Here is a 25,966-nt window from a genome sequence, read left to right as displayed (position 1 = left end):
AGGATGTAGACATAGTGCTTGTTTGTTACAGGAGTGGGTGGGTGAGATTCTGTGGCCTGCATTGTGCAGGAGGTCAGACTAAATGATCATAATGGTCTCTTCTGACCTTAAAGTCTATGAGTCTATGCAGAGAGACCTGTTGTAATTCAGCTGTCCATGAACTTAGCCCATATATTTAACCACCTAAATCCACGTTGTGATGAATGAAACCATCTACTGCTATAGACCTTGCTACTTCCAAAACTCTATTGGTTTTACCCTTACTACTACCAAAAGGGCTTACATCAAACTACTGAAGTGTAAATCTCTGGTGCTGTTTTTTAAGTGGGGGATATGTATTTGTTTACATGGAAATCCTACAAACTATCCATAATGTAACTTTCTACATTAAATGCAGTATTTTTTAATCCAAATAAACTGAGTCATGTTGACTGTCTTTACCCACTAACTCTCAAAGTTTTATTAGGAATTAAAACATCCTGCAAGGCCAGACAGAAATAATTGTAGGGGAAAGAGATGCTCGTGTGTCAGAAAGATGATTAGCGGGCAAAGCTTGATGGTAAGGATTGTCACCGCCCACTGAAAAGGGCTTCTGTGGAAAGAGGAAGAGATGGAAGTAGAACTGGAGGTAAATTCAAGAGTAATTAAGTTACTTAGGACTTCCTGGATGTGCATAGGACTTTGGTGCTCTTGAAAATTTTACTCTCAACACTTCATTTAAAAGTTAACTGAGACAAAACAATCAGAACACATTGCTCGCTATATGGCGGAACCTAAGAAGTGATGCAAGTCTTGGCTTTCTATACATCATTTTGTCTATTACCACCTCTGGATTTAAAAAGCAACTTGTAAAAATAGGCAAGAAAGCATGTTTACTCAATTCCAGAGCCACCTCCTTCAAGCTAGCTTCCACTGTTGCAAGAATTTTGCCTTCATCCTAAATTTGTGTGAAATTGCATCAGAAAAACTGGACGCCCATTTTTAAAGCAGGTCCTACACAGTAAAGAGAGATGCTCCTGCTAGAAAAGTTTACAGAGCTGCTGCAGAAAAATTAAATATTTTGCTTGAACCATAACTTGGGCCCTCTAACAGCTATGGGTAAGATACTGTTAAGTAGCTAGAACTATTCCAGCTTCCATAACTTGTCAATCTTTACAGACATACCTAAGGCCAGAACTTGGCTCTTAGCAGTCTGATTGCCAAAGACCGTAACAAATACTACAGCATTGAGCATCACAAATTGTCCACAGAAGGAAATGGCAAGTTAATGTCTAGGATGTGAAATCAGCAGCAAAAGCACTGAGCCTAGATGCATGTTCTACAGTTAAAAACAAATCTAAATTTTTAAATAACATTTATTCATCTCCCTCTTAATATAGATTTACATCCTTTTTACAAAGCTGAGGAACAAGGCTCTTTTGAAACCTTAAAACATGATTTTAAAGGATAAAAACTTACCAGTCTTTTTACTGCATAATATCTCATGGCTATTTCTGCAAATAATGCTTTGAAAACTAACAGGTAGATTGAGAGAGATTAGGAGGCAGACACTCTCTCAAGATACCAGTGTAACAGGAATCTTTGTCCCTTCCAGAAATGGACTAAAACTATTTACTCAATTCAGCTAAACAGACATCTGAGTAAAAACTGCATATGAAGAGTTGACCTTGACTCTCTGTATCGTTACCTAGCTCCTGAGCCATTCAGGCCCTGCTGTCTTATTTTGAACAAGGTACATGTCTCATTAAAAAGTCAAAGCAGCTGTTTTCTAGCCTATCTTACAGATGAAAAAGTATTTCTAAAAATGTAATCCAAGCACTGTTCTCACATTTAAGACTGCTTGTAAAACTACAGGGTTGGGAGATTTGGTTTTCCAATAACTTCTTATTTTGAAGTATGAGTGTGTGAATGAGTGAGCTAGTTCAGATGGAAGGCTGCCCATTACTCCCAGACATGTATTTAGAGGTCTTTGGCCAAAGAACATAATTTCACAAAAAAATTTAACTAGAAATTGAGAAGGAAAAACATGCAGTTAGGGGATTCAAGTCACGATTGTGTACCTGTAAAATTTCAGTTCAGTGTCTGAGGTTGCTTTTCTTTTATTTAAGCACCTCATTAATATTTGTGTCAAGAAAGACTGCACAGAATTTCAGATTGGGCACACAGACTGTTTTAATATCCATCATTATGAAAATAATCACCAGACCCTATAAATTCCTTCCCTGTTAAGATATGATAGCAATATGGAAATGAATTACTGAAACTGAATCAAGAAGAGTGAGAGTTATGAAAACAGGAAATGTTTGTCAGTAACTTTCTACACCGGACCCAGGCATTGATCCACTCTGTGGTGGTGGGAGGATGGGAGAAGGAGAAGGAATGGGGGGCAAAAATTCTGCAATTTATAAACCTCTACCACCCCAGTGAAGTGAGTCAGTGTTAGAGCAGTGAGCCACCACAGAAAAATCAGTTTGGATCCAGGTCAGGAAATGCTATGAAAGCAACTGGCTCAGTCTCAGAGAGAAGGGAGAAATTCTTATGCTATGTTTAATAGTCTTCCTGCAATGGACACAAGCAGCTTCACCAAAGGGCTCCAAGGAGAGCACGTGTAGCCCACCTCAGTGATAGGAAAGATTACTGCAAAGTATGTAGGATGGAATCCAGAGATCCTTGCAAGGCCAAACTTCCTGGAGAAATTCCCAAACAGAAATTTCTAGGTTGTGTTTCAGAAAAAGGGGCACATTATGGTATTTAGAGTTTCTCAACCATTTGTTAAGCCTTCGGATGACAGTTTGTTCACTCTGTTTAGCACTAATCAGACCTAAACCACTAGAAGAGGAGGGAATTGGTCTCTTCTGTTTGTGGCAACAGCATCCAAATGGTTGTGTAAGCAGCCTGCAGTGTGAAGTGTTACCACTCATCATATGACGGCAAACAAACTTGACGTAAGCAGAAAAGATTCATTTCTGGTTTCTTCAGCATTAGGTGATACAGAACATAATTAGTCTTCATCTTCAGCATCAACATTCATAGCTTGAAACAACCTGTGAGACAGGCAAGAATCTGTATTAGGAATCACTGAACAGCAACTTGAATTTGAAACTATGATTTGAACTTTGCAGCTTCTTTATTTTTGTCATTTCATTGAAATGCATGTATTGCAACAGCCAAAGCTGAGTCAAATAAAATATTTTGCATTTCTATACGAACAATAGTGCCTAGTACAATGGTGTCCTGGTCCATGACTAGGGCTCCTAGGCACTATAATAATAAAAATAAATGATAATTAAGCCTCTAAAGACCCCAGAGAGTATTATTATTAATCATTTTTATTATGGTACTGCCTAAGACCAAACTGGAAGAGAGACCCATCGTGCTAGGCACTGTTTAAACACAGTAGTTGAGAGTACATTGTCCTGAAGAGTTTACAATCTAAGTAGACAAGGGTAGAAAAATGGGGTGTAAACACAAGAAGAGTGAAAAATGTGATGCAGCAAACACATCAAATTAGTTCTATGATTAATCTATTTTTTGGGGTGTGGGTTTAAATTAGGAGGGAATAAGCTAAATGGAAAGAAAGGAGAAGGGAGACTGAACATTGAAGGGATGGTGGATAAGACGGATGGGGCAGGGAAGGGGAATTGTGGAGTGAAACTGAGGAGAGGAGAAGAGACGGTGGGGGAGGAAGAGGGAGGGTTGGAGCAAACAGCCAATCAGCATAGGCCAGAAAGTCCAGTCATGAACAATTCTCTGAACATAGATCCTTTCCCCATTTTACAAGCAGGCAAATTGAGGCACAGAAAGTGGATGACTTTTGCTACTGACTTTCATTTATCCGAGGACAAGGAATAGAACTTGGAAGTCCTGACTCCCATTCCCTCCCATGGAAGCATCAATACAATGTCTAATGTAAGAGACTCAACATCCTAGTGCTAATCTTTAAAGCCCTCAGTGGTTGGAAGCCTGGCTATAAGACAAGACACTGGTTTCCTTTGCTAAAACTTTCTATGATCAAAGGTTTTGTTAAGGCTGATGAAGCCCAGAGCAAAATTTTCAGGAGCCAATGGTCATCGTGCCTTCTACAGCCAATGCCCTGTTGCTGGGAAGTTCCTACCACTAGAGGTTAGGAAGAGTCCAGATCTTGTTGCCTTTACAGCATAATGCATGACACGCCTCTTTGCACAGCATTTACTTCAAAAATGGCTGTACAGTGACCAGCAACATTTCCTCTGGAGATAAGTATTACTGAACACATCCACTTAAGAAAGCAGAATAAGCAATGGAGGGATGAAAAATGTGTCTGAGTATTAATTTGATATGACACTTACATACCAGAGTGAGGGGTATATTATACATGCCCAGAAAGATTTGGGAATGGAATATAATTTTAAAGAATTCTTTGATCCTGCTTGATTAGCAAAACATTCGAAGAGTCAGAATGCAAGTCAGTGAACCAAGCTTTCATGCTAATACACCTCTCATCCACTTCCCCTACCATCTACCCAAGTAGCAATGATCTCCTCTATTCTTCCACACAATCCCAATGCTGATGGCATTTCCCTCCAGTTCTGCAGTTCCTTTAGCGCTGCCTTCCTACATAGTTATACCAGATTCACCATTGTCATATCTGAGCAACCTATACATGAAAATGAACCATTTCAACAACAGTGAAAAAAAATCCCTCAAAGGCATACCATATTTCAAATCACATCTGAAAACATTTTATTCTTTTGCCTACATCTCAAAATTTCTCTAATTTGTATTTAAACTTTGTAACTAGCTATGTAATTAAGTGAAAAAATTATTTAGGGAGGAAGGGGGGCTTGCAAGAAAAATGCTATACATACGGAGCTTGTATTGTGTTTGAGGGCATATATTGTGAATACGTACCGGTTAAAGCATGGGGAGGATATATCATTGAAGTGCCCATATGGGCTCGCCCTAGACAGACAACCCATACAAAGCCAGCAGAAGTACTGCCTGCAGCCAGTGCATGTCATCTTGTTACAACCATCTAGTTTCTGGGGGGGGAAACAAACAGGGAATAGCAATAAGAATTAACCATATAATATATATGGAAATATACCTATCTCATAGAATCGGAAGGGACCTTGAAAGGTCATCGAGTCCAGCCCCCTGCCTTCACTAGCAGGACCAAGTATTGATTCTCGCCCCAGATCCCTAAATGGCCCCCTCAAGGACTGAACTCACAAACCACTGAGCTATCCCATCTCATGTCACTTCTAAGCCTTCAAACCTGCCCTTGTGCAACACCAGCAATCAGTATGCGACAAACGACAGAAAAGTGTATTTTCAGAAATGGAACATCTGTACAGCATTTTACTACATCACACCATCTTTGACAGACTACAAAAAAATTTAACTATAAAAGTTTTTTTTAATAGACTGTTTACCCACTGTATGACTGAACAAACAATTTTATTCAAAATAAATAACTTTTCATCACCAGTTATTTCATTCAACAATAAGGTCAGCAGCTGGGTCTGAGCTCTGGATCTTCAGATCCCCAGCACAGATCCCTGCCTACTTGAACTATAGGAGTAATTATCCTCCATGCGGACTAGCCACTAAAGAGGGGACCTAAGTTACCTAAGACAATTATCCAAGACAGTTACACAGCTATTTGTTAGATAGCAGTATAATACTGCATCAGGATTCCTGGGTTCTATCTCTGGCTCTGGAAAGGGCCTGGCACGTAGATAGGATAATCAAAATACATTGTTTCGGCATATTCAGCCTGAAAGGCAGTGTTGCAAAGTGGCTAAAACTTGATTCTGCTATATTACAGACCTGTCTTCTTCCCAATTCTCCTTGAAGTGATTTGGGATAATCTGTTAATTTATCTGCACAATGGGAGACGAATACTTGACTGCCTTCTAGGATGGGGATACAAGGCCATGGTCAATATTAAAATCTGAAATGGATGGAAATACTAAACAGCAATCAGTAGAAGTGAGGTTTGAAATTATGATCTTTTGGCTCCCAGCTCAGTACACTTTTCCCTAGTTTACAGAATATTTAGTGGCAAAAGAATCTCCCTGGTGTCTGTGGAACACTGCCTGCCTTTGTGATACAGGCAGCTTGATTCAACCAAATCGCAAAATGGCCATAAAAATCTAGTATCCTTGTGAGGTCTGTTGCATGTCCTCACTTCAGTCTCGTTTCAGGAGATGTGTACCCAGAGGAGGAGTTTCCTCTTACTGTAATGCCAACTGCTTCTGCTGGCTGCAGAAGTGAGGACAAGCTCTATTACAAGCGTAAGTCTACAGTATTGGTGAATGTCCTTCCCTGTTTGTGAACCAGTAGCCTGTCACAGAAGCTTTATTTGGCTGCATTACTAAACAAACTGGAATCCTCACTTTTTCCTGAACTGTTTGTTGGCAATTACCAGCACCTGGGGAACTACTGATGAATACCTTTAAAAACTGAAAATACCTACTTTTTATTAAATGTAACACTCAAAAGTAAGACTAGAGTAGCCAGCAGCAGGGATGAGGCACAAATGGAATCATATGGAACCTACGAATGAAAGTCCTAATTCCCTGGCACTGGTCCCCATAGTGAATTGCATTAGCAACATACGACAGTAACAATTAAGAACAAATGTCATTCTCCAAGTTTGGCCCAATAAACTCACCTCTATATGAGTGCCACAACGAGGGCAGGCCTTTGAGTTCTTTTCTAGCCATTCTCTACTTTCCAGCTCCTCAAGGGCTTTCCGAATCCCTCTTTTGCCATAGCGCTGCTCCAGAAATATTTTAGTGGCCTCATCTGCTTCTTGGTACTCATTACGCAAATCCATTAGCTTTTCTAAGGAGTGAAATAAAGACACAGAACAACACATTAGCCTTACATACAGCACTGCATAATGGAAGTCACACTCTTAGCTAAGACGATGAGCCAAACTCATTGTAAATATAATCCAGGAGATTCCAAAGATTGCAAGGGTCAAGAGGATCCCAATAACCCTGATAGGAGAATAAGGCAGCAACAGCCACCCAGAAGTTCTACCCAGTATATACTATATACTAATATAATCTACCACCTCTCAGCCGTGGAAACTCCAGGACCAACAAAACAGAACACACCAGGGACAAGTACTTTATATATCTTTTTTAAACACGTTATGTTTGAGATTCTCAACAAGATGTTCCTTGTACTATTTCATAAATATCTGCTCAATGTGCAGCTGCAGTTAAAAAAGCAAACAAAATGGTAGGATGCACGAGGAACAGAATGAAAGTTTATATTGAAAATATTGCAATTCCATCATATGAATTGCCTTCACTGGGAATGCTGTGTTCCAGTCACCCTACTTGAAAAACCTTAAAGTGGAAATAAAAGGTTTGTGACCAAAACAATTCCGGGCATGGAAAAAAAATTCATATGACATCAGACTGAAAAGATTAGGATTGTTTAGTTCAGAGGGGAGACAAATAAGAGTGTACACGATAAAGGTACACAGTAGAAAGAAGGTAGATTAGACACTTGTATTTACCCTTTCTTGTAATAAGGACTGTCAATAAAATTGAAATAGGTAGCATATTAAAAATTGATGCAAGGAAATATTTTTTGCTAACACCATACATTTAGTGGAAAACTATCAGAAAACATCAAGGCCAAATGCTCAACAAGATTCAAAAAAAGAAATGGACATTTATATAGATAATATCTTGAGTTACATTAGTATGGATTTTAAAATATCTGGACTATAAACCCGCATGCTTCATGGCATATGGGTAAACTCCTCAAAGGCTGGAAGAAACTTCCTGTGGACATGTTATTCCATAAACATCCACTTTAGGGTTTCTTGTACCTACCCTCAAGCGTTTGCTACCAGCCACTGTGGGAAACCGGAATGTACCCTGTGTATCATATTTCCTTCTAAGTTATCGATAATCATTTTGCTTTTAGAAACCTCGAGATATACAAATGGGTATAGTGAGCAATTACAATGCCATAACCACTGTCCTTCTTAACTGTGTCATTTGTTCATCTAACTTGTTGCAGCATGTCTAGACATTCAACTGTAAACTCTTCAGGGCAGAGGCCAGCTCTTCAACTACATTTAACCTCTCATCCTCATTAGACAGAGAGTCCCACAACACAGACAGAGGTGTCAACTCACTTATGCCTAGAAATGTTTCTGAGTATCTACTTAATGTCACTGTATTCTAAAATGAAAGCTGCAATTCTCTGTGTGTTCCATTTCCAAAACAGTGCAACTCACCTGCAGTGACTTTACATGGAGAGACTCCATGATAAGTCATTTTACAGAGGGTACAGAAGGCATAGTTGCAACTGGAACATATGCCCATGGTGCAACCTGGCTCTTGCATCACTGGGGTCTGACAGCATGGACGAGGACAATATACCACGTCTGCCATCAAGTCCAAGCTGGACTGCAGAAGTAGGCGGTCATAACGTGCAAACAACTCCTCTCCAACCAGTTCCTTAACCTAAACAAAAAGATAGAACAATATTATATTTGCTGGATTTAGATGTTCAATCTATTAGCTCTGGTAGAAAAAACTTTTTTAGGACATGGCTACCAACAACTAGTTTGAATTTGCTTTAGCACATTTTAAACATGACTTTCATTCTGATCAGGAGATTATTGAAATAATCAGAGAGAAAGTATGCAAGTTATTGACAATACTCTAATTAAATCTGCAGCTTCTGTATTAAATATTCTGAAGAAGAGATTCACTAGCAATTCAAATCCTGGGCACTGACAGTCCCACAGTGAAAACAATTAGCACAGTCAGTGGGATCATATTAATTCAAATCGGTGTCCAAGACATCTGAAACTAACAGTGGGCAAAACTGGTGCCAGGTGATCTAATTTTAACTCAGGAGTGTGTAAGTGGCCTCTGGGTAGCATGAAAAGACACTGTACTTTAATTACTATGGTTTGAGCAAAAATCAATTATATACAATTCACCTTTAGAAGCAAGCTAGAGGTGTGCATGCATTGATTATATACTTCTGCTATTACCTGGCCAGGAGTAGCAACAGAAGAACACTTTGGTTCTGGACAGCTGAGGCAGTGGACCTGACCATCCCTGATCTGAATTTCAAAGTAGTCCTTTAAACAGGATTTGCAGTATATATGCCTGCACTCCATGAAGTACATACATTCACTACCCAGCTTCTCAGAAAAACAGATGCTGCACAAGAAGATTTTACTGTTAAAGCATTTTTTCTGCTGAGCCTGATCAAAGTCCAAGATTTCCCCTATCAGACTTGAGAGAGACTCCACATCCTGTACAGCTCTTTCATCGAGGATTTCTTCTTGTGCTGTTGCAGCACCTGCTGCACCACAACCATCCAGCTCAGCATTCAGAGGAAACACAGATGTCCTTCTCTGCCCAGTTTCTCGATGGCACAGTTTTAGTTCATATGGGGAGGTGATGTTCAGGTAAGCTAGCGTTTCTTCCTTAAGAAACTGCATCCAGGCAAACAAGACTACACAGCCTCGGTTCTCTTCCCACAAGTTGTCTAAGTGCTTGCAAAGTGCAGTAAGCTAGAAAAGAAAAGTTTGAGCTTAGAACCCAAAAAGAACAGCTCCATCTTCCAACAATTCCTGACTTATCTTAGAACAATTTCCCTCTCATATGGTACCTTTGAAGGCAGCTTCAGATTTCAAGTTTTGGCCATGAACTAATTTAGTTTAACAAGGTCTTTGTTGTTTGTACTCATTGGGAAACTGTAAGAGAGCATCACTTTACATCCTCACTTGATCACTTGCTAACCTCCAAAGCATAAATCCTCAATCTACATCTTATGCTATACATAAAAAGTGTACTGCATTACAAAATATTAGAAAGTATTGCAAGTAATTGTAAAGAAATGTAGATTTAGAAATAAAAATTATATGATGTGATAAGTAACATAGATAACACAGTTCTATATGCTTTACTGTATGGATTAAATAACATTTGCTTCAAGGTGACCTAGCGAAAATATTTTTAAAATATGTCTGGTGGCCGGACTTTTTATGTTTAAAGAAAGCTTGAAGAGTTTGTTTTCAAGTCTCTCTCCTGTTGGATTTTCTCCCAGACATATCAAAATGTCAGGTCTTGTCTTCCCTATTTTTAATTGAGGACTCAGCTATACGCTGGGTGGGATTTTTGTTCGGTTTTTGAGTCCTTAGTTGTCAGGGTGCTCAATCTTAAACATACATTTCCTTCCAATTATTCCCTCCATGTCTGAATTAAATAGGTACACAGAATAGAAATTTTAAACAGTCGGTTAAAATCACTCCCCTTCTCAAATCAGTTTTCACTAGCTTGATAATCTGATATCCAAATTGGTCTACAGAATCTTCCAGGAAAGATGGGGTAGGACAAGGCCTCAATTTCAAAAGTAAAAAACATACAGGAAAAACTAATTTTGAATATCATCTTGCCTTCTTCATAAATCATAAGGCAGAAAAAATTGACACCTAATTTCCCACCAGCTTTGCAGTCATATTTAAATTTATAAATGAAAAGCCACCTGTATCATAATCAGAACTCATTTCCTTTGAAGTGAATAGGTAAGAACACTCTAATTACTGCCAGACCTATATACTGATCTAGATATTTTAGGTTACAGGAGGAAGTTATTTTTAGCGAACAACAAAAACAAAGTAACTACGATGCATATTTACAACTTTGAAGTTCTGAGTTTAATGAAAGAAGTCAGCCTCATTATCCTGACTAGACTAAATGTAGCTCATTTGGAAGCCAATTCAAGATTCAGCCAACTACTCACGTATGGTTTTAAGAATAATGTTTTAAGTGTTTTATCATCTGATGTACTTTAATGGTGTTATTTAAAACATTAAAATCTGTATATACAATAGATATTACATGCTGTATGAATTAGTGCAGGCATTTGCCTTTTAGACTTTCAAACAATGAACACATTCTACTGTTGTGTACTGGAATAGACATCTGCTTTGTACCAGAGACTTCTTCCTCTTCTACTTTTCCCTGACTTGCAGTGAAATTTTAGTATTCCAGTTTCCTTAGTAATTTAAGCATAGTTAAGCATAGTTATGAGTATTCTGCTTATCCTGCAACTAACTTTATTTGTTAAGTATCAGAGGGGTAGCCATGTTAGTCTGGATCTGTTATTTGTTGTGAGTATTAGTTCACTAGCAGCAGTGCACTTTGAAGACAGTCTGAATTCTTGGCCGATTAGCAAGTTTCCATTCATAACCTTTAGTTCCTCTCTTCCAAATTATACTAACCAATCACTGCTCATGCACTGAAACAGCTCATGCTACAATTACTGCATGTTAATTCAGACAACGATTATTGCTGTTTCAGTAAAAGTCAAGTTAACTCAAATGTGATCACCTCACCTGAGTGCACATTTCCCAAAGACTAAAAACTGAACATGTTAATTGGATGACGTTTGCTCTGAAAAAGCCTAATCTATGGAAAGAAACTGATTCTCTATCTTCCTCCCTGATATCTTATACAGCAGGCTATAGAAGGAAAATAAATGTTAACTTTAATAACTCCAACGTATAATTTACAAACAAGGGACATCCCTCCACATACCAAGTTTGTGCTGCTCTTACTAAATTCTCCACTGCTCAACAATGAACTCTAGGTGCACAGTCTAGTTGTATGATCAGGCACAATGTTTTGATCACAATACTCAGTGGAATTATTTGTACACTGACTACCACAATGGAGCTGGCCCGTAGATGCTACTGTAATACAATAATGGCATACAAGAAATAAAGGCCTATGCAACTGAAATTTTAGTTCATTTATGGGAAAAAAAATCTAGATGACATGCTTGTTTCATTTAAACTCACTGCTGCACAGCAAAGAATTCAACAGATATAGCTCCATGTTAGACAATTTTTATTCAAGGGATACCAGCTATTTTGCAAATATCCAGTAACATTAGAAATAGTTAATGCAATAATAAAGAATTCAGAAGTATCCAGATGTGTTACCCACTGTACCCAAACATAATGGAAGCATTCTTCCACTTATGAAAAGATATGGGTTGTTGTCCTGTATAATCTCACTACCTAATGCACGTTTTTGGTTTGTGTAATTTTTTAAAAATTACACATCTCATACACAGTTAGTTCTGATAATGTGTTTTTGAATAAGCAAATTCAAAATGCTTTAAAGTTACATTATTTTATAATCCACTTGCTCTCTTTCTTGCAAGTTTGAAATAGAAGTGTCCTCAGTGAAGACTGCTCTCTAGCCACATCTGCATCCTGGATTGTTATTTTTGGATTGCTCACAAATGCTGGGTTAATAGCATCACATGTTTATTAACATCAGAAAAGGCAGGTTAAATTCTGGGGTTAACAATCCTAACAGCATCTCTTTAATCTAGTATTGCCTTTATCAGCCTTTGGATCTCAAGATCTTTAGCTGCTGTTGACAGAGCTATTCCTCTCTCCAGAGATTTAAAAAATACACACACTTGTGTTCTTTCACTAAAAAAATTTTGTTCTTCAAGAAAATATTTTACAGTATCTTACTCTTAAATAGTAAAAAAAAAAAAAGTATTTCAAGAAGAATATTTATACATTAATACCTACCCTTCTTAAACGGTGGAAGGCACCTGAGTCTCATGAGACACAATACAAAAGATTTTCAGATATAGGCTGCATTTGCACAGCACAGTGTATACATATTCATATATACCTACTCTATAATGCACAGGATATAAGCAGAGATGAAACAGGACATCAAATCGCTATGACTGGGATTTTCAAAAGTGCCTAAAGGCCAGATTTCCAAATAGGTGCTGATAGATGCAGATAAGCACCCAGTAAGATTTACAAAGCGCCTAAAGCAAGTTAGGTGCCCAATACCCATTGAAATCAATGGGAGTTAATCATCTAGGGACGTCTAAAAATGCCACTACGCATCTCTCTGCATCTTTAGTACCTTTAAAATTCTGGCCATAAGTGACTTAGGAACAGTCATATTTTCAAAAATGACCTCAGCACTTAAGAGCCTATGTTTCATTGACAGTCAGTGGGACTTAGTCACTTAAATGCTTTTAAAAATTTTACTCTAAATGATTTAGCAGCCTAAATTCTATTGATTTTCTATGAGACTTGTGCATCTAAGTAATTAAGATTCTTTTGAAAATCCCATCCTTTATCTTTAAGAATCTTGCAGCATTAAGAGAAAAAGACTGTTGGCAAAGGGCACCAATAAAAACTACTTCTTACACAGTAGGAGTATTAGAAGTATGTATTATATTTCATGATGCTAATTGTTTCCTCCAACTGAACCTGGATGTTGAAAGCAAAGTTCTATCCAACTATTCCTTCACCCGCTGCATTTACAAGAAATTTTTTTTATGTTCCTGAAAGGTACAAGAAGTGCCAAAAAGATTTTAAACCAAACCTGGGTCGGGGAGAGCCACTTGCTGCTGAGTGTGAACACAGGCGGAGAGACTGATGGGTAATCTGGTGGGAGTTCAAAATTCAGTACAAGTGGAGGCAGAAAGCAAATTGTGTATTCATATCCACTGTTCTGGAGACACTCTGTGGGACTTCCTGAACCAAAGACAATTGATTGACACAAGTTGAGAGAGAGAGAAAGAGAGAGAGATCAATAGAACTATGATTATAAGTGTTGCAGCCTAATGAAGTTTAACTGTAAGATAAAGTTCCCAAGAAACTTCTTTTCATTTGATAAATTTTTAGTTTAACTGCTTTACTCAGACTTAAGTAAACAATGTGCCTTTTTAGTGCTATAACATTTCATAAACAGTTGTGTGCTGGAGGCTGAATCAGTGAATACTGACTTTGCTAGTATTATGATCTGTCAGACAAATCACAAACCAGATAATCTGGAAAGGCAAATCCTCAAGAATAAGGGTAAATATACTTTGTTATTCTAAGAACAAGAAAAGGAACAAGCCTCTCTAATTTTGATCATTTATCATAGACAGTTTTCCTTAAAGCAAATTCCTACTTCAGAGGTCTTTCCAGAGAAGGGAGTGTCTAGTGGACAGAGCACAGCATTGTGGATCTGTCACTGTTTCACTGTACGACCTTGTTAATAGGTAAACTGAAGCAGAGGCACCTCTGATGTAGTGAATAACCACTTCACAGATTGGGAATCTTAAAAGGACACAATTAACTTGAAAAATAGTCAAATTAAAAACGGAATTAAAAGTAATTTCAAGTCCCTCTGCCAAATGTTTAAAAGTGCGGATTTGTTATCTGTTATTTGTGTTGCTGAGTTTGACCCATACAAACAAGGGAAACTGAATGATTGCATATGGGAACCAAGGAAGCCAGCTACACATGCACAATGGTGTCAAATAAACAAATTAAATCACCTGAACAAATACAAAATAATATTTTCTTGAAACTGACAGTTATAGTAACAACAGTAGGCAATTTTTTTCCCAAAGTGAAGTATCATATTTCAATTGACAGTGTTCTTTAACTAATATTTCAAAACCAGGGGCGGTTCTAGGCACCAGAAAAACAAGCAGGTGCTTGGGGTGGCAAAATTATCAGGGGCGGCATAATGGTGGGGCCCCAGATCTGACCTGAGGAAGTGTCCTGGGCTGGATCCCAACCGCTGTTGTTCTCTGACCGGGTGCCGTCGCAGCTGTGCGCCGGGGCAGGAGGACCCGGCTCAGTGGGGAGCATGTCCCTGCTGCTCTCCCATGGGCAGCGGCCAGCCCCCACTCAGGCAGGAGGCAGTAGCGCGGCCCTGCCCCGGTCACGGAGCGTAGGGGGTGGCAGCGGAACGTGGCGGCAGGGCAGGCCGCTCCTCCAGCGCCGCCTTCAGGCTCCTCCTCGGCTTGTCCCCACCTCCACCTCCCTGCGCCGCCTCCTGCCCGGAGAGGGGAGCAGCAGCCCGGGCTGAGCTGAACTCGTGCCACTGTGCAGGCCGAGCCTGCGGCTGGCTCACAGGTGTCCCGGGGAGTGGGAGGCCTGGGCACGCTGCCCTGTAATCACCAGCTGCCGGCTGTTCTGTCCCAGGCCCCAGCAGCCGAACCCCGCAGCTGCCCCAGCTCGCTCCATGTGAGAGCTACAGGCAGTGCCCCCCACCTAGCTGGCTCTGTCTCCGGCCATGCCGTGGGATGACCGCCCAGGACTCTGGGGTGTTGCTGAGGCTGCCCCAAGCCAGGCTCCCCGGGGTCCGCTGACCCTCCAGCCACGGGGGCCCTAAGCCAGTGTGGGAGCCGGGCTGCAGCCCTGCTCTCAGAGCCTCCTCCCCTTCCCGCGCTGCATAGCAAGACGTGGGATGGTGGGCAGGGCTGCTACAGCCATTTCAGACTGGGACTGGCGCCGGTGGAGCGGAGGTGATTGTGCCCTGGCTCAAGAGACCGAGCAGCCCCCTCTCTCACCACCACCCCCCCCGAACGCCCGCTGCTTGCTCCTGCCGGCATGGGGCTGCGACGCCCAGCTCCGGAGGGCAGCACCAAGCCGCTGGGCGTGCTCGTGGGGAAGGAGAGACAGGAGGCGGAGCTGTTCGGTGTCTCCCACGCAGCTCCAGGCCCCTCTGGTTACTTGGCAGCAACAGCCAAGCAGTGTGGTAGCCCGCCAGCAGTGTGACTTGGTCCAACCCGCACAGGCCACATGAGCCCTGGGGTTGGCGCTGATGTCCTGCCTATGCCAAGGCCTCTGGCGCAGGGGCAGCCCTAGCTCTGCCCAGGCAGACACAGCCCAGCTCGCTCCATGGTCAGCCCAGTGAGTAAATGAGTACACTGGTAGGAAATTGTTTTATTTCACTAACTACTAATTCTCTGTTTTCATCTTTTTTTAATTTAAAGAGAGTCAAAAACAAAACAAAAAAAATTGCAAGCGCACACATGTAAAAGCAAAAAAAAGCCCTGTTCAAAACACAGTCTCAGATGAAAGGCACTACAGAAATGCAATACAATGCAAATGCACACCAGATGAACATGAAAACAACACTTAAACACCTAGACTAGTTTGCTCCAAGGGTCCCCCATGGTCTAATGAATGCTCAATTCACACAAAAATATTCCAACTTCAATTTAAAATATTTTAGGGGAAAAAAAGTATTTTGAAACAGATGAATTCTCCTTTGCAAGTAATTTGAACAAACCATTAAAAATTCCATTCTAGGAAGCTACTATATTTGAAATTTAAAAGTCCACCCTCTTTAGTTTTGATCTTAAAGCAAGAATAACATTGTGAAGTTATAGGTAGGTATGTTTGATATCCATCCCAGCTGTAATTTGTGATAAACTGTTCATGACCTCAAAGTTCTAAGAAGAGAAAATGAAGACTGTTTGGCTAACCACCTTTGGAACATATGTATGAAAATAGACTATTCTAATAAAACCTAATTTCAAGATAATGCAAAACATCTGGACTCACCTCTCACAAATATTTTGAAGTTTTGGGGCAACTCCAGACAAATTCTTGTTTCTCCTCCTTGGGCAGAGTCTGCCCTCTTAAATTCATCTTCATCATAAATACTAGCTAGAGCCAGCAGCTCATCCTCCTGAGCTTCCTTATCTTGTGAAGACATTTAACTTTTCTGCAGAATCAAGAAAACCAACCAAAAAAATCAGTTAGGACTAAACAGAGAAGTCTAACGGTCTGTTAATGTATATATTTAATGTTATTGGAATTTAGAAGAAATTTAGAAGAAACAATAAAACATGAAAACACTACCAAACATAATTACTCTTTCTTCAGGTTAAAGATCCTGCACATGTTCTATCATTTGTTGGCAATTTTAAAGTTACAAAATAATGTCTCTCTTCAAAACTTTGATAATGAGAGACCAACTCTTAGAAAGTCAGAGGCTGAAGAACACTGTAGATTGAAATATGCAACGGAGTGTTAATAGTATCAAGACGGCACTTTGTTAATGCTTGAGATGGAACCACAGACCAAAGAAGGGACGAAGACAGGAGAGGGGAAGGAAGTAGTAACAGTGTAGCTCTCCTTCAGTAGACTGACTATCACCTACATGCGTCTGGCGAAGTGGGTATTCACCCACGAAAGCTCATGCTCCAATACATCTGTTAGTCTTTAAGGTGCCACAGGACTCTTTGTTGCTTATCACCTACTGGGTACATCTAAAAATATATTTTTCATTACAATTATTTCAAATGACAAGCAAGAACACACAGACCCCAAACAGACATCATGTTGGTGCATTTCTATACCGTTTCAGTAAACAATTTAAAGAAGCTTTTAAAAAAAAAAAAACCTTTGCAATTTCATTACCTTTTCAGTTACAATTGCAAAACAGTAGCAACTAGAGTTGCAGGTACTGTTAGTGACCCAGCACAGACACTGCTCATTCTTCAGAGGGAACTGGGAGTCACAAGCTTTTTCTGTGGGAAAGCAAGAAGACTGTAGGTTCTGTTGCCAGGGCACACATGGTGATGAACCTCACTATTTGTCTGCTGCCTATAACAAAAAATTAGAGAGATTAAAATCCTCTCAGCATTTCCATGATGAGCTGCTATCATCAACTGTTTCACTCACGTGAGCCTTGGCATGCACACTCAATGACCTAGAGGTTTTTTGTTTGTTTGTTTTTAAAGCTTCCATAGTACACATCTCAATTATGTATGTTAGCCCTGATCCTGCAATTGGATCTATTAGTGCAGACCCATGGGCTGAGCACAGTCCTACCGAAGTCAATGGGGTTCCATGCTAGTGGATCCAATTGCAGGATTGGGGGCTTACCTTATTACAGCACAGAAAAACTGCTCACTGGTAAATAGTGATGGGTCGGTGGATATCTGTTTGAAACCATTTGAAGTTATCCATGAGATTCAAATGAGTAAATAATACTTTTGAAAAAAGTCTATACTTGTATACATCTATCTTTGTAAATATAACCAAGAAAGGTGCATTTTAAAAACAAACAAAGGAGAGATACAAATCCAATTAAAACCCTTACACACTAGGAAACTGCGTTTTAATTATTTAAATCTGAAATCACTCCTTTCCTTTAACATACCACGGTGCCTAGCATATAAAGAACTCTGCTAACTCTCACTCGGCTAATGCAACAGAATGACAATTCTCCGAAGGACCTGCATGGTCTCACCATGCTTCCAAACAAAACAAATAATACATAGTTTAAGCTACAACTCTCAAAAGCGATGATTAAAGTACATTTTGTGATACAATGCCCTTGATTTCACAACTTGTTTACTTATTAATTTGCAATGGGCCTTTCAATCATCAGAACAAATTAGTGAAGTTCAGCTGTAAAAGACTGAGTGTGTCTTTCTGGTCTCATGCTACGCCTACATTGCAACCAGAGGCATAATTTACATCTTGTGTAGATGTATCCAGGTTAGCTTTAATCTAACTACCTTACTTCAGGGTATGTCTACATTACAAAATTAGGTCGATTTTATAAAAGTTGATTTTTAGAAATGGATTTTACACAGTCGATTGCATATGTCCACACATTGAGCGCATTAAGTCGGCGGACTGCATCCTCACTACCACGCCTAGCGTCGACTTACAGAGCAGTGCACTGTGGGTAGCTATCCCACAGTTCCCACAGTCTCCACTGTCCACTGGAATTCTGGGTTAAGCTCCCAATGCTTGATAGGACAAACAACACTGTCGTGGGTGCTTTGGGGTACATTTCGTCAGTCGCCCCTCCCTCCGTGAGAGCAACGGCAGACAATTGTTTTGCGCCAGACACCAGGGCTGCGCATCAGAAAGGCTTTGAAAACCAGTTTCATGACTGGCCAGGCTTCGGTGTGACAGTTGTGTGTGTTTCTCCTTGATGCAAACCCACCCCCTTTGTTGATTTTAATTCCCTGTAAGCCAACCACCCTCTCCCCTTTGAAATAAAGTAACTATTATTTTGAAACCATACATTCTTTCTTTATTCTGGGGCAGGGGTCATCAACCTTTCAGAAGTAGTGTGCCGAGTCTTCATTTATTCATGCTAATTTAAGGTTTCGCGTGCCAGTAATACACGTTAACGTTTTTAGAAGGTCTCTTTCTATAAGTCTATATTATGTTACTAAACTATTGTTGTACGTAAAGTAAATAAGGTTTTTAAAATGTTTAAGAAGCTTCATTTAAAATTAAATTAAAACGCAGAGCCCCCCGGACCAGTGGCCAGGACCCGGGCAGTGTGAGTGCCACGGAAAATCAGCTCGCGTGCCGCCTCTGGCACGCGTGCCATAGGTTGCCTACCACTGTTCTGGGGGGACTGCATGGACGCCTGTGCTGCTGAGATTGCCATGCTGACCAAAACAGAAATGAAATTCAAAAGTTCCCGGAGCTTGTCCTGTGTACCTGGCTAGTGCATCGGAATTCAAAGTGCTGTCCAGAGCGGTCACAATGGAGCACTGTGGGATAGCTCCTGGAGGCCAATACCGTCGATTTGCATCCTCACTACCCCAAATTCGACCCAGCAAAGTCCATTTTAGCGCTACTCCCCTTGCCGGGGAGGAGTACAGAAGTGGATTTTAAGAGCCCTTTAGGTCAACGGAACTGGGTTGGTTGGTCATTTTTAAATCGACCTAACGCAGCTAAATTTGACCTAACCCCATAGTGTAGACCGGCCTTTGAAAGCAGCAAGGACGTAGTGGTCTGGGCTGTTGAAACCCACTGTGGTCCCCTGGCTATGTACTTGCACTACTAGCCCACACTGACATGTCTCTGCTGCTATTTTACACAAGCTGAAAATTACACCTTGGTTGCAGTGTAGATATAATCTCAGGCCTGGTTTACACATACAAATTAGATCAACCTAGCTACAGTGCTGTGCTGCAAGAAGTCACATCTTCTGAGGACTATGGCTATGTTAACAGAAGAATTCTTCTGTTGACCTAGCTATAACCTCTGAGTGGTGAATTAACTACACCAACAAAAAAATCCCTTGTAGAAGTGTCTACACTAGAGTGGCACAGGGCAGCACCGTAGCTGTGCCACTGTAGAGCAAACATGGCCTCAGGCGCCTGCAACACTTAGGCCTTGGCTACACTTGCGAGTTACAGTGCAATAAAGCAGCCCCTGGCGCCCTAGCTCACTCTCCATTCACACTGGCAAGGCACGTAGAGTGCTCTGACTCCGCAGCTACACCGCTGCTGGTACTCCACCTCGGAGAGTGGAATAACATTTGCTGTGCTTCCACTGGAGCGCTGCGGCACCAGTGTGAACGAGGTGTTGTTACACTGTGCTCTGATCAGCCTCCGGAAACGTCCCATAATCCCCTTAAGTCAAGTAGCCACTCTTGTCATTGTTGTGAAATCAGCTGAAAGAATGCAGAAATGTCCTTTCAAAGCTCCTTTTCGGAGAAGCCGGCTGCTTATCAGCTCCAATAAAAAGCAAACATTTACTGTTTGGTGGGGCGGGGGTGCTGAACTTACAGGACAGCAGGCTCTCACACTCTCAGCACCCCAAAAACCTCATTCTCCCCCCCCCCACATACACACAACACACTCCCCATCACACCCCAACCCACACCCAACTTTGAAAAGCATGTTGCACTCACTTGCATGCTGGGATAGCTTCACATAATGCACCGCTCCCAATACCGCTTCAAGTGCCACAAATGTGGCCATGGCAGTGTGCTTGAAGCTGTCTGTGTGGACAGACCGTAGTACTTCCCTACTGCGCTCTACCAAGGTGAGTTTAACTCACAGCACTCTACATCTGCAAGTGTAGCCATGCCCTTAGTGCTTGTCTTTGTTGCAGTTGTTATAACTCAAGTGTTGCCCCTAACACAACACCTGTCCGTGCACAAAGACCTTAACTCAAGTGCAGTGCCACTTTTAACTCAAATTGGCTGGCCTGTCAGGGGATACAGCTCAACTCCAACCACCTCTCAGCTCCTCACACAATCACACTGCGCAGCTCAAATAGTATTTCCAACTCCCAGTGTGGCTGCTCTTGCTGGAGCTGTTAACTCCAACGTAGACAAGTTGAGTTAACGCCACAGAGTCCACAAACTCAGAGCAGTCTCAGACACAGCACACGCATCACCAGTGATTTCCCTACACCCCCCCTGAATTTTCCCAACACCCCCCCCAGTTTTGTGAGCGAGTTACATACCAATTTATTGACTGTTTGGAAATCTGAATTTAAACTGAAACATTAATACACACTTTAAAAGCTTATACAGTATATGATAAAATACGTGTATCTGAAAAAGTATAATAGATTTGAAAAGTATGAACATAGACTAGCTTCCTTGCTTCCTTATACAGCTGTTTTTTATGATATCAGTGCATTCATTTCAGTGATGTTGGCCAACCTAATAATTTCAAATGATGATTTGTAAGCAAAGTCTAAATGAGTTCTCCCTGACAGCTAGTGATGAGCTGGGGGCTAAGGCTTCAGGGCCAGATTATATTTACATTCACACCTAATCTACCTAGGTATCCAGCAAACAGAGCTGTGTTATCCAAGTGATAGATTTTGGCTAGGGTTGGGTTACAAACCACTTGAATGTGGGGGGAAAGGGGGATGAAATGTTGTTCTTATTGTATGAGTAAAGGGCAGTAGAACTGTATTTAGCCTGTGATGATCTGAAGGCATCAAGAGAGAGGATGGAGACCTGTCCCTCTCCACTGTTTAAAGACAGAGCTGATTAGGCTCCATAGTCTTTTGTTCTGTTAAGTGATCACTGCAGCTGAAATCACTGACAATCAGGTCTAAGTGCTTAGTCCTGTTGTTGGGACAGTGTTCCTGTGGGTACAGTGTTTTTGTGTAAGAGACAGCCCAGACTGCACTAGCAGCGAGGTTCCCGCACTGAGAGCTCAGCTGAAATCACTGAGAGCTGGTGGAACCTCAAGAGACCAACTCGCAGAGGTCACAGTGGTAGGTGACAGCAGAAGGTGACTGTGCAGGGCCATTGGCAACAGAGCGGTGGAGTGAACGGTGGCACAACGAACAGCCGTGGCCAGAGCGAACTGTGCCTTTTTGTCCCCCACCTGGGAGGTGTACTCACGTGAAAGCACCCCTGAACTCTGACTCTCCACTGACCAAGGACAACACCGGTGAGTGGAATGCGGTGGAGGGAAAAGCGAGGGGCACGTTAAATAAACATTTGTTTGTTGGACTATATTTTAGTCACTTTGCTCCCGAATGCTAGATTTGTGACTGGGAATGGAAACTTATATAAATATGTTTCCCAGTAGGCCAAGTTTTTAAAAATGCAGTATTTGCCAAGGTTGTTATCTCACATTGTTGCTGTCTTGGGAGGTCATTATGTTGGGGAGTTTCTGTACTAAACATTTTTATTATAATTAATTTTTACATAAGAATGGTCATACTGGGTCAGACCCATGGTCCATATAGCCCAATACCCTCTCTTACAACAGTGGTCAAGGCCAGGTGCTTCAGAGGGAATGAATAGAACAGGGAATCATCAAGTGATCCATCCTCTGTTGCCCATTCCCAGCTTCTGGCAAACAGGCTAGGGACACTCAGAGCATGGCGTTGCATCCCTCTCATCCTGGCTAATAGCCACAGATGGACCTGTTCTCCAGGAATTTATCTAGTTCTTTTTAAAATCCTGTTATAGTTTTGGTCTTCACAGCATCCCCTGGCAAAGAGTTCCCTGGGTTGACTTTATATTCTGTGAAGAAATACTTCCTTTTGTTTTTTTAAAACCTGCTGCCTATTAATTTCATTGGGTGACTGCTAGTTCTTGTGTTATGTGAAGGATTAAATAAAATTTCCTTATTCACTTTCTTCGCACCAGTCAAGATTTTGTAGACCTCTATCATATCCCCATTAGTCATCTCTTTTCTAAACTGAAAATTCCCAGTCACTTTAATCTCTCCTCCTGTTTCATACCCCTCATCATTTAAGTTGCCCATCTCTGTACCTTTTCCAATTCTAATATATATTTTTTAGGATGGTTGACCAGATCTGCACACAGTATTCAAGGTGTGCACGTACCATGGATTTATATAGAGGCAATATGATATTTTCTGTCTTATTATCTATCCCTTTCGTAATGATTCCCAACATTGTTTGCTTTTGTGACTGTTGCTGCACATGGAGTGGATGTTTTCAGAGATCTATCCACAATGACTCCAAGATCTCTTCCTTGAGTGTTAACAGCTAATTCAGATGCCATCATTTTGTATGTATAGTTGAGATTGTTTTCCAATGTACATTACTTTGCATTTATCAACATTGAATTTAATTTGCCATTTTGTTGCCCAGTCACCCAGTTTTGTGAGATCCCTTTGTAGCTCTTCGCAGTCTGCCTGGGACTTAACTATCTTGAATAGTTTTGTATCATCTGCAAATTTTGCCACCTCACTGTTTACCCATTTTTCCAGATGAATATGTTGAATAGGACTGGTCCCAGTACTGACCCTTCAAGGATACCACTATTTATCTCTCTCCATTCTGAAAACTGATAATTTATTCCTACCCTTTGTTTCCCATCTTTTAACCAGTTACTGATCCATGAGAGGACCTTCCCTCTTACCCTATGATGGCTTACTTTTCAAAAGTCAATTTAAATTAAATACATTTTTTTTTAAATTATATATTTTTTTTAGAAATCTAGATCTGTTATGTGTTTTGGTGTAACTTGCATTTTCCTTATGTTAAATTTGCATTATCCTAACAAAACATTTACTTTATTCACTTTCTTCACACCAGTCAAGATTTTATAGACCTCTAGCATATCCCCCCTTAGTCGTCTCTTTTCTAAGCTGAAAATTCCCAGTCATTTTAATTTCTTCTCCTGTTTCATACCCCTAATAATTTTAGTTGCCCATCTCTGTACCTTTTGCATTTCTAGTATGTCTTTTTTGGGATGGGGTAACCAGATCTGCACACAGTATCCAAGGTGTACATGTGCCATGGATTTATATAGAGGCAATATGATATTTTCTGTCTTCTTATCTATCCCTTTCTTAAAAAAGCAAAGGTTTCAGAGTAGTAGCCGTGTTAGTCTGTATTGCAAAAAGAACATAAGCTTTCGTGGGCTACATCCAATGAAGTGGACTGTATCCCACAAAAGCTTATGCTCAAATAAATTTGTTAGTCTCTAAAGTGCCACAAGTGCTCCTGTTCTTTTTAAAAAAGCAAACAGAATGTTGGGACTCACTGACTGCCGCTGCCCACTGAGTGGATGTTTTCAGAGAACTATCCACAATAACTGCAAGATCTTTCTTGAGTGTTAACAGCTAATTCAGACTCCTTCATTTTGTATGCATAGTTGAGATTGTTTTCCAATGTACATTACTTTGCATTTATCAACATTAAATTTCATCTGCCACTTTTGTTGCCCAGTCACCCAGTTTTATGAGATCCCTCTGTAATTCTTCGCAGTCTGCCTGGGACTTAACTATGTTGAATAGTTTTGTATCATCTGCAAATTTTGTCACCTCACTGTTTACCCATTTTTCCAGATCATTTATGAATATGTTGAACAGCGCTGGTCCCAGTACCGACCCCTCAGGGATACCACTATTTATCTCTCTCCATTCTGAAAACTGATAGTTTATTCCTACCCTTTGTTTCCCATCTTTTAACCAGTTACTGATCCATGAGAGGACTTTCCTCTTACCCCATGATGGCTTACTTTTCAAAAGTCAATTTAAATACTTTTGTTTTTAAATGTATATTTTTTTAGAAATCTACACCTGTTATGTGTTATAGTGTAACTTGCATTATTCTTATGTTAAATTTGCATAATCCTAAAAAAACATTTACTTTATTCATATCTCTTTTATATATCTCATTGGTTCTGACACCCCCCCCCCCCTAATTTCAATTCCTGGGGAAACCACTGCGCATCACCCAGGGTAAAGACGACTCTCACATGCACAGGTGAAAGGGCTGTGAGATAACAAGAAGGATCAGAGAGTGTTTGAAAGGAGACGTTCGGCCTGGGAAGTGCACCCCTAGCAGGTAACCCCAATGGGACTTAGGTTAGAAGAGTCAGGCCCTTGATTCTTAGACAATTTCCCAGCCCGCCCCTCTTCCTGTACCACTCTATGCCATCCCCCGACCAGCCCCTCTCTCCGCCCGGCTCCCCACCGTCCAGCCCCTCCTCCTTCCCTTAGCCAGCCCCGCACCGCTTCTCACCCTTGCCCCAACCCACCCCTTCCCCTCCTCGGTCCCGCCCTGCCGTCACAGCGGCCCCACATCCCGGCCTCTCACCTCCGCGCTCCTCGGCCCGCACGCTCCGCTCCCAGCGCCGGCCCCTGGGCCCCAGCCGAGGCCTGGTCCGCGGGACTCCCTGTCCCTCACGTTCACCTGGGCCGTGAGCAGCCTCCACCCTGCCCGCCCGTCACCGCGCAGCCGGGCCCTAAAGCGGCGGCCCAGGCCGAGCTCTAAGCAGCGCGGCTCGGAGCCAGCGCCCCCTAGAGGAGGGAGGCGGGCCCGGCGGAGCGGGACAGGGCCGCCGGTGACCCTTGGGCGGGGGGAGCCGCTGGTCGGCGGGCTGCGCGGACAGGTTGAGGGGAAGATCCGAGCGGGCCCCGAGCTTGGTTTTCCCGTAGCTGCGAGCCTGGAGAGCAGGGGCGGGAAGGAGCTCGCGGGACATGCCGTTTAACAGGCTCCACTCGGAGCGCCTCAGCTGACTGCCTCTGACGCCCTGCAGCCGCCGCTGTTTGGGAGCCACTTCTCAAGTCGTGCCCATGGGTGAGGGATACAGCAGATCCCCCTAGGGTGACCAGATGTCCCGATTTTAGGGTCTTTTTCTTACAGAGGGTCCTATTACCCCCTCACCCTGCCCTGATTTTTCACACTTGGTGCCTGGTCACCCTAGATCCCCCTCTTAGAGCAGCAGGTCACAGGCCAGCCGCCCTCCGAACAGGCATTTGGGATCATTGTAAAACTAATCTGAAATGTAGTCTGTTGCAACATTAAATTAAAACAGATAATGAACTGAATTATAAATGCCTCTAATGGTAGGAGCTCTTCATTTTGCAAAATTACCAAAGGCAAAAAGGGAATCCCATCAGATATTGCATAAACTCAAAAGCTTGCTTCACT

The 25,966-nt window shown here is 41.6% G+C and overlaps 1 protein-coding gene across 2 annotated transcripts; it reads right to left on the bottom strand.

Annotated features, from left to right (window-relative positions):
• Positions 1 to 427: 427 nt before the first annotated feature.
• RNF14 (ring finger protein 14) lies at positions 428 to 25,456 on the bottom strand. 2 transcript variants are annotated; one of them, XM_039486369.1, is made up of 9 exons: positions 25,130 to 25,456; positions 17,237 to 17,422; positions 16,376 to 16,538; positions 13,410 to 13,561; positions 9,020 to 9,547; positions 8,255 to 8,480; positions 6,659 to 6,846; positions 4,891 to 5,021; positions 428 to 3,044 (listed from the first exon to the last, which is right to left on the bottom strand). In XM_039486369.1, exons 3-9 carry the CDS (start codon positions 16,527 to 16,529, stop codon positions 3,002 to 3,004), a joined length of 1,422 nt encoding a protein of 473 aa, XP_039342303.1. In that variant the 5' UTR covers positions 16,530 to 16,538; positions 17,237 to 17,422; positions 25,130 to 25,456; the 3' UTR covers positions 428 to 3,001. The 2 variants fall into 2 exon arrangements, with proteins under 2 accessions (XP_039342303.1, XP_039342304.1); XM_039486370.1 differs by having other exon boundaries at positions 6,659 to 6,831; positions 8,252 to 8,480; positions 25,130 to 25,449.
• Between the last annotated feature and the right edge of the window lie 510 nt (positions 25,457 to 25,966).

Source organism: Mauremys reevesii, linkage group 8 (assembly GCF_016161935.1).
Source record: "Mauremys reevesii isolate NIE-2019 linkage group 8, ASM1616193v1, whole genome shotgun sequence".
NCBI classification, from domain to species: domain Eukaryota; kingdom Metazoa; phylum Chordata; order Testudines; family Geoemydidae; genus Mauremys; species Mauremys reevesii.
Note: the sequence above shows the minus strand (reverse complement) of the source record. Positions and strands in the feature narration are given on the sequence as shown.

Coding starts and splice junctions, on each gene's coding strand:
- RNF14 (XM_039486369.1), bottom strand. CDS start 16,529: ATGTCTTCACAAGATAAGGAAGCTCAGGAGGATGAGCTGCTGGCTCTA. Junction 9,548..13,409: donor AGTGGCTCTCCCCGACCCAG/GTTTGGTTTAAA, acceptor TTTCTTTTCTAG/CTTACTGCACTTTGCAAGCA. Junction 8,481..9,019: donor CTGTTGCTACTCCTGGCCAG/GTAATAGCAGAA, acceptor CTTTTTGTTTAG/GTTAAGGAACTGGTTGGAGA.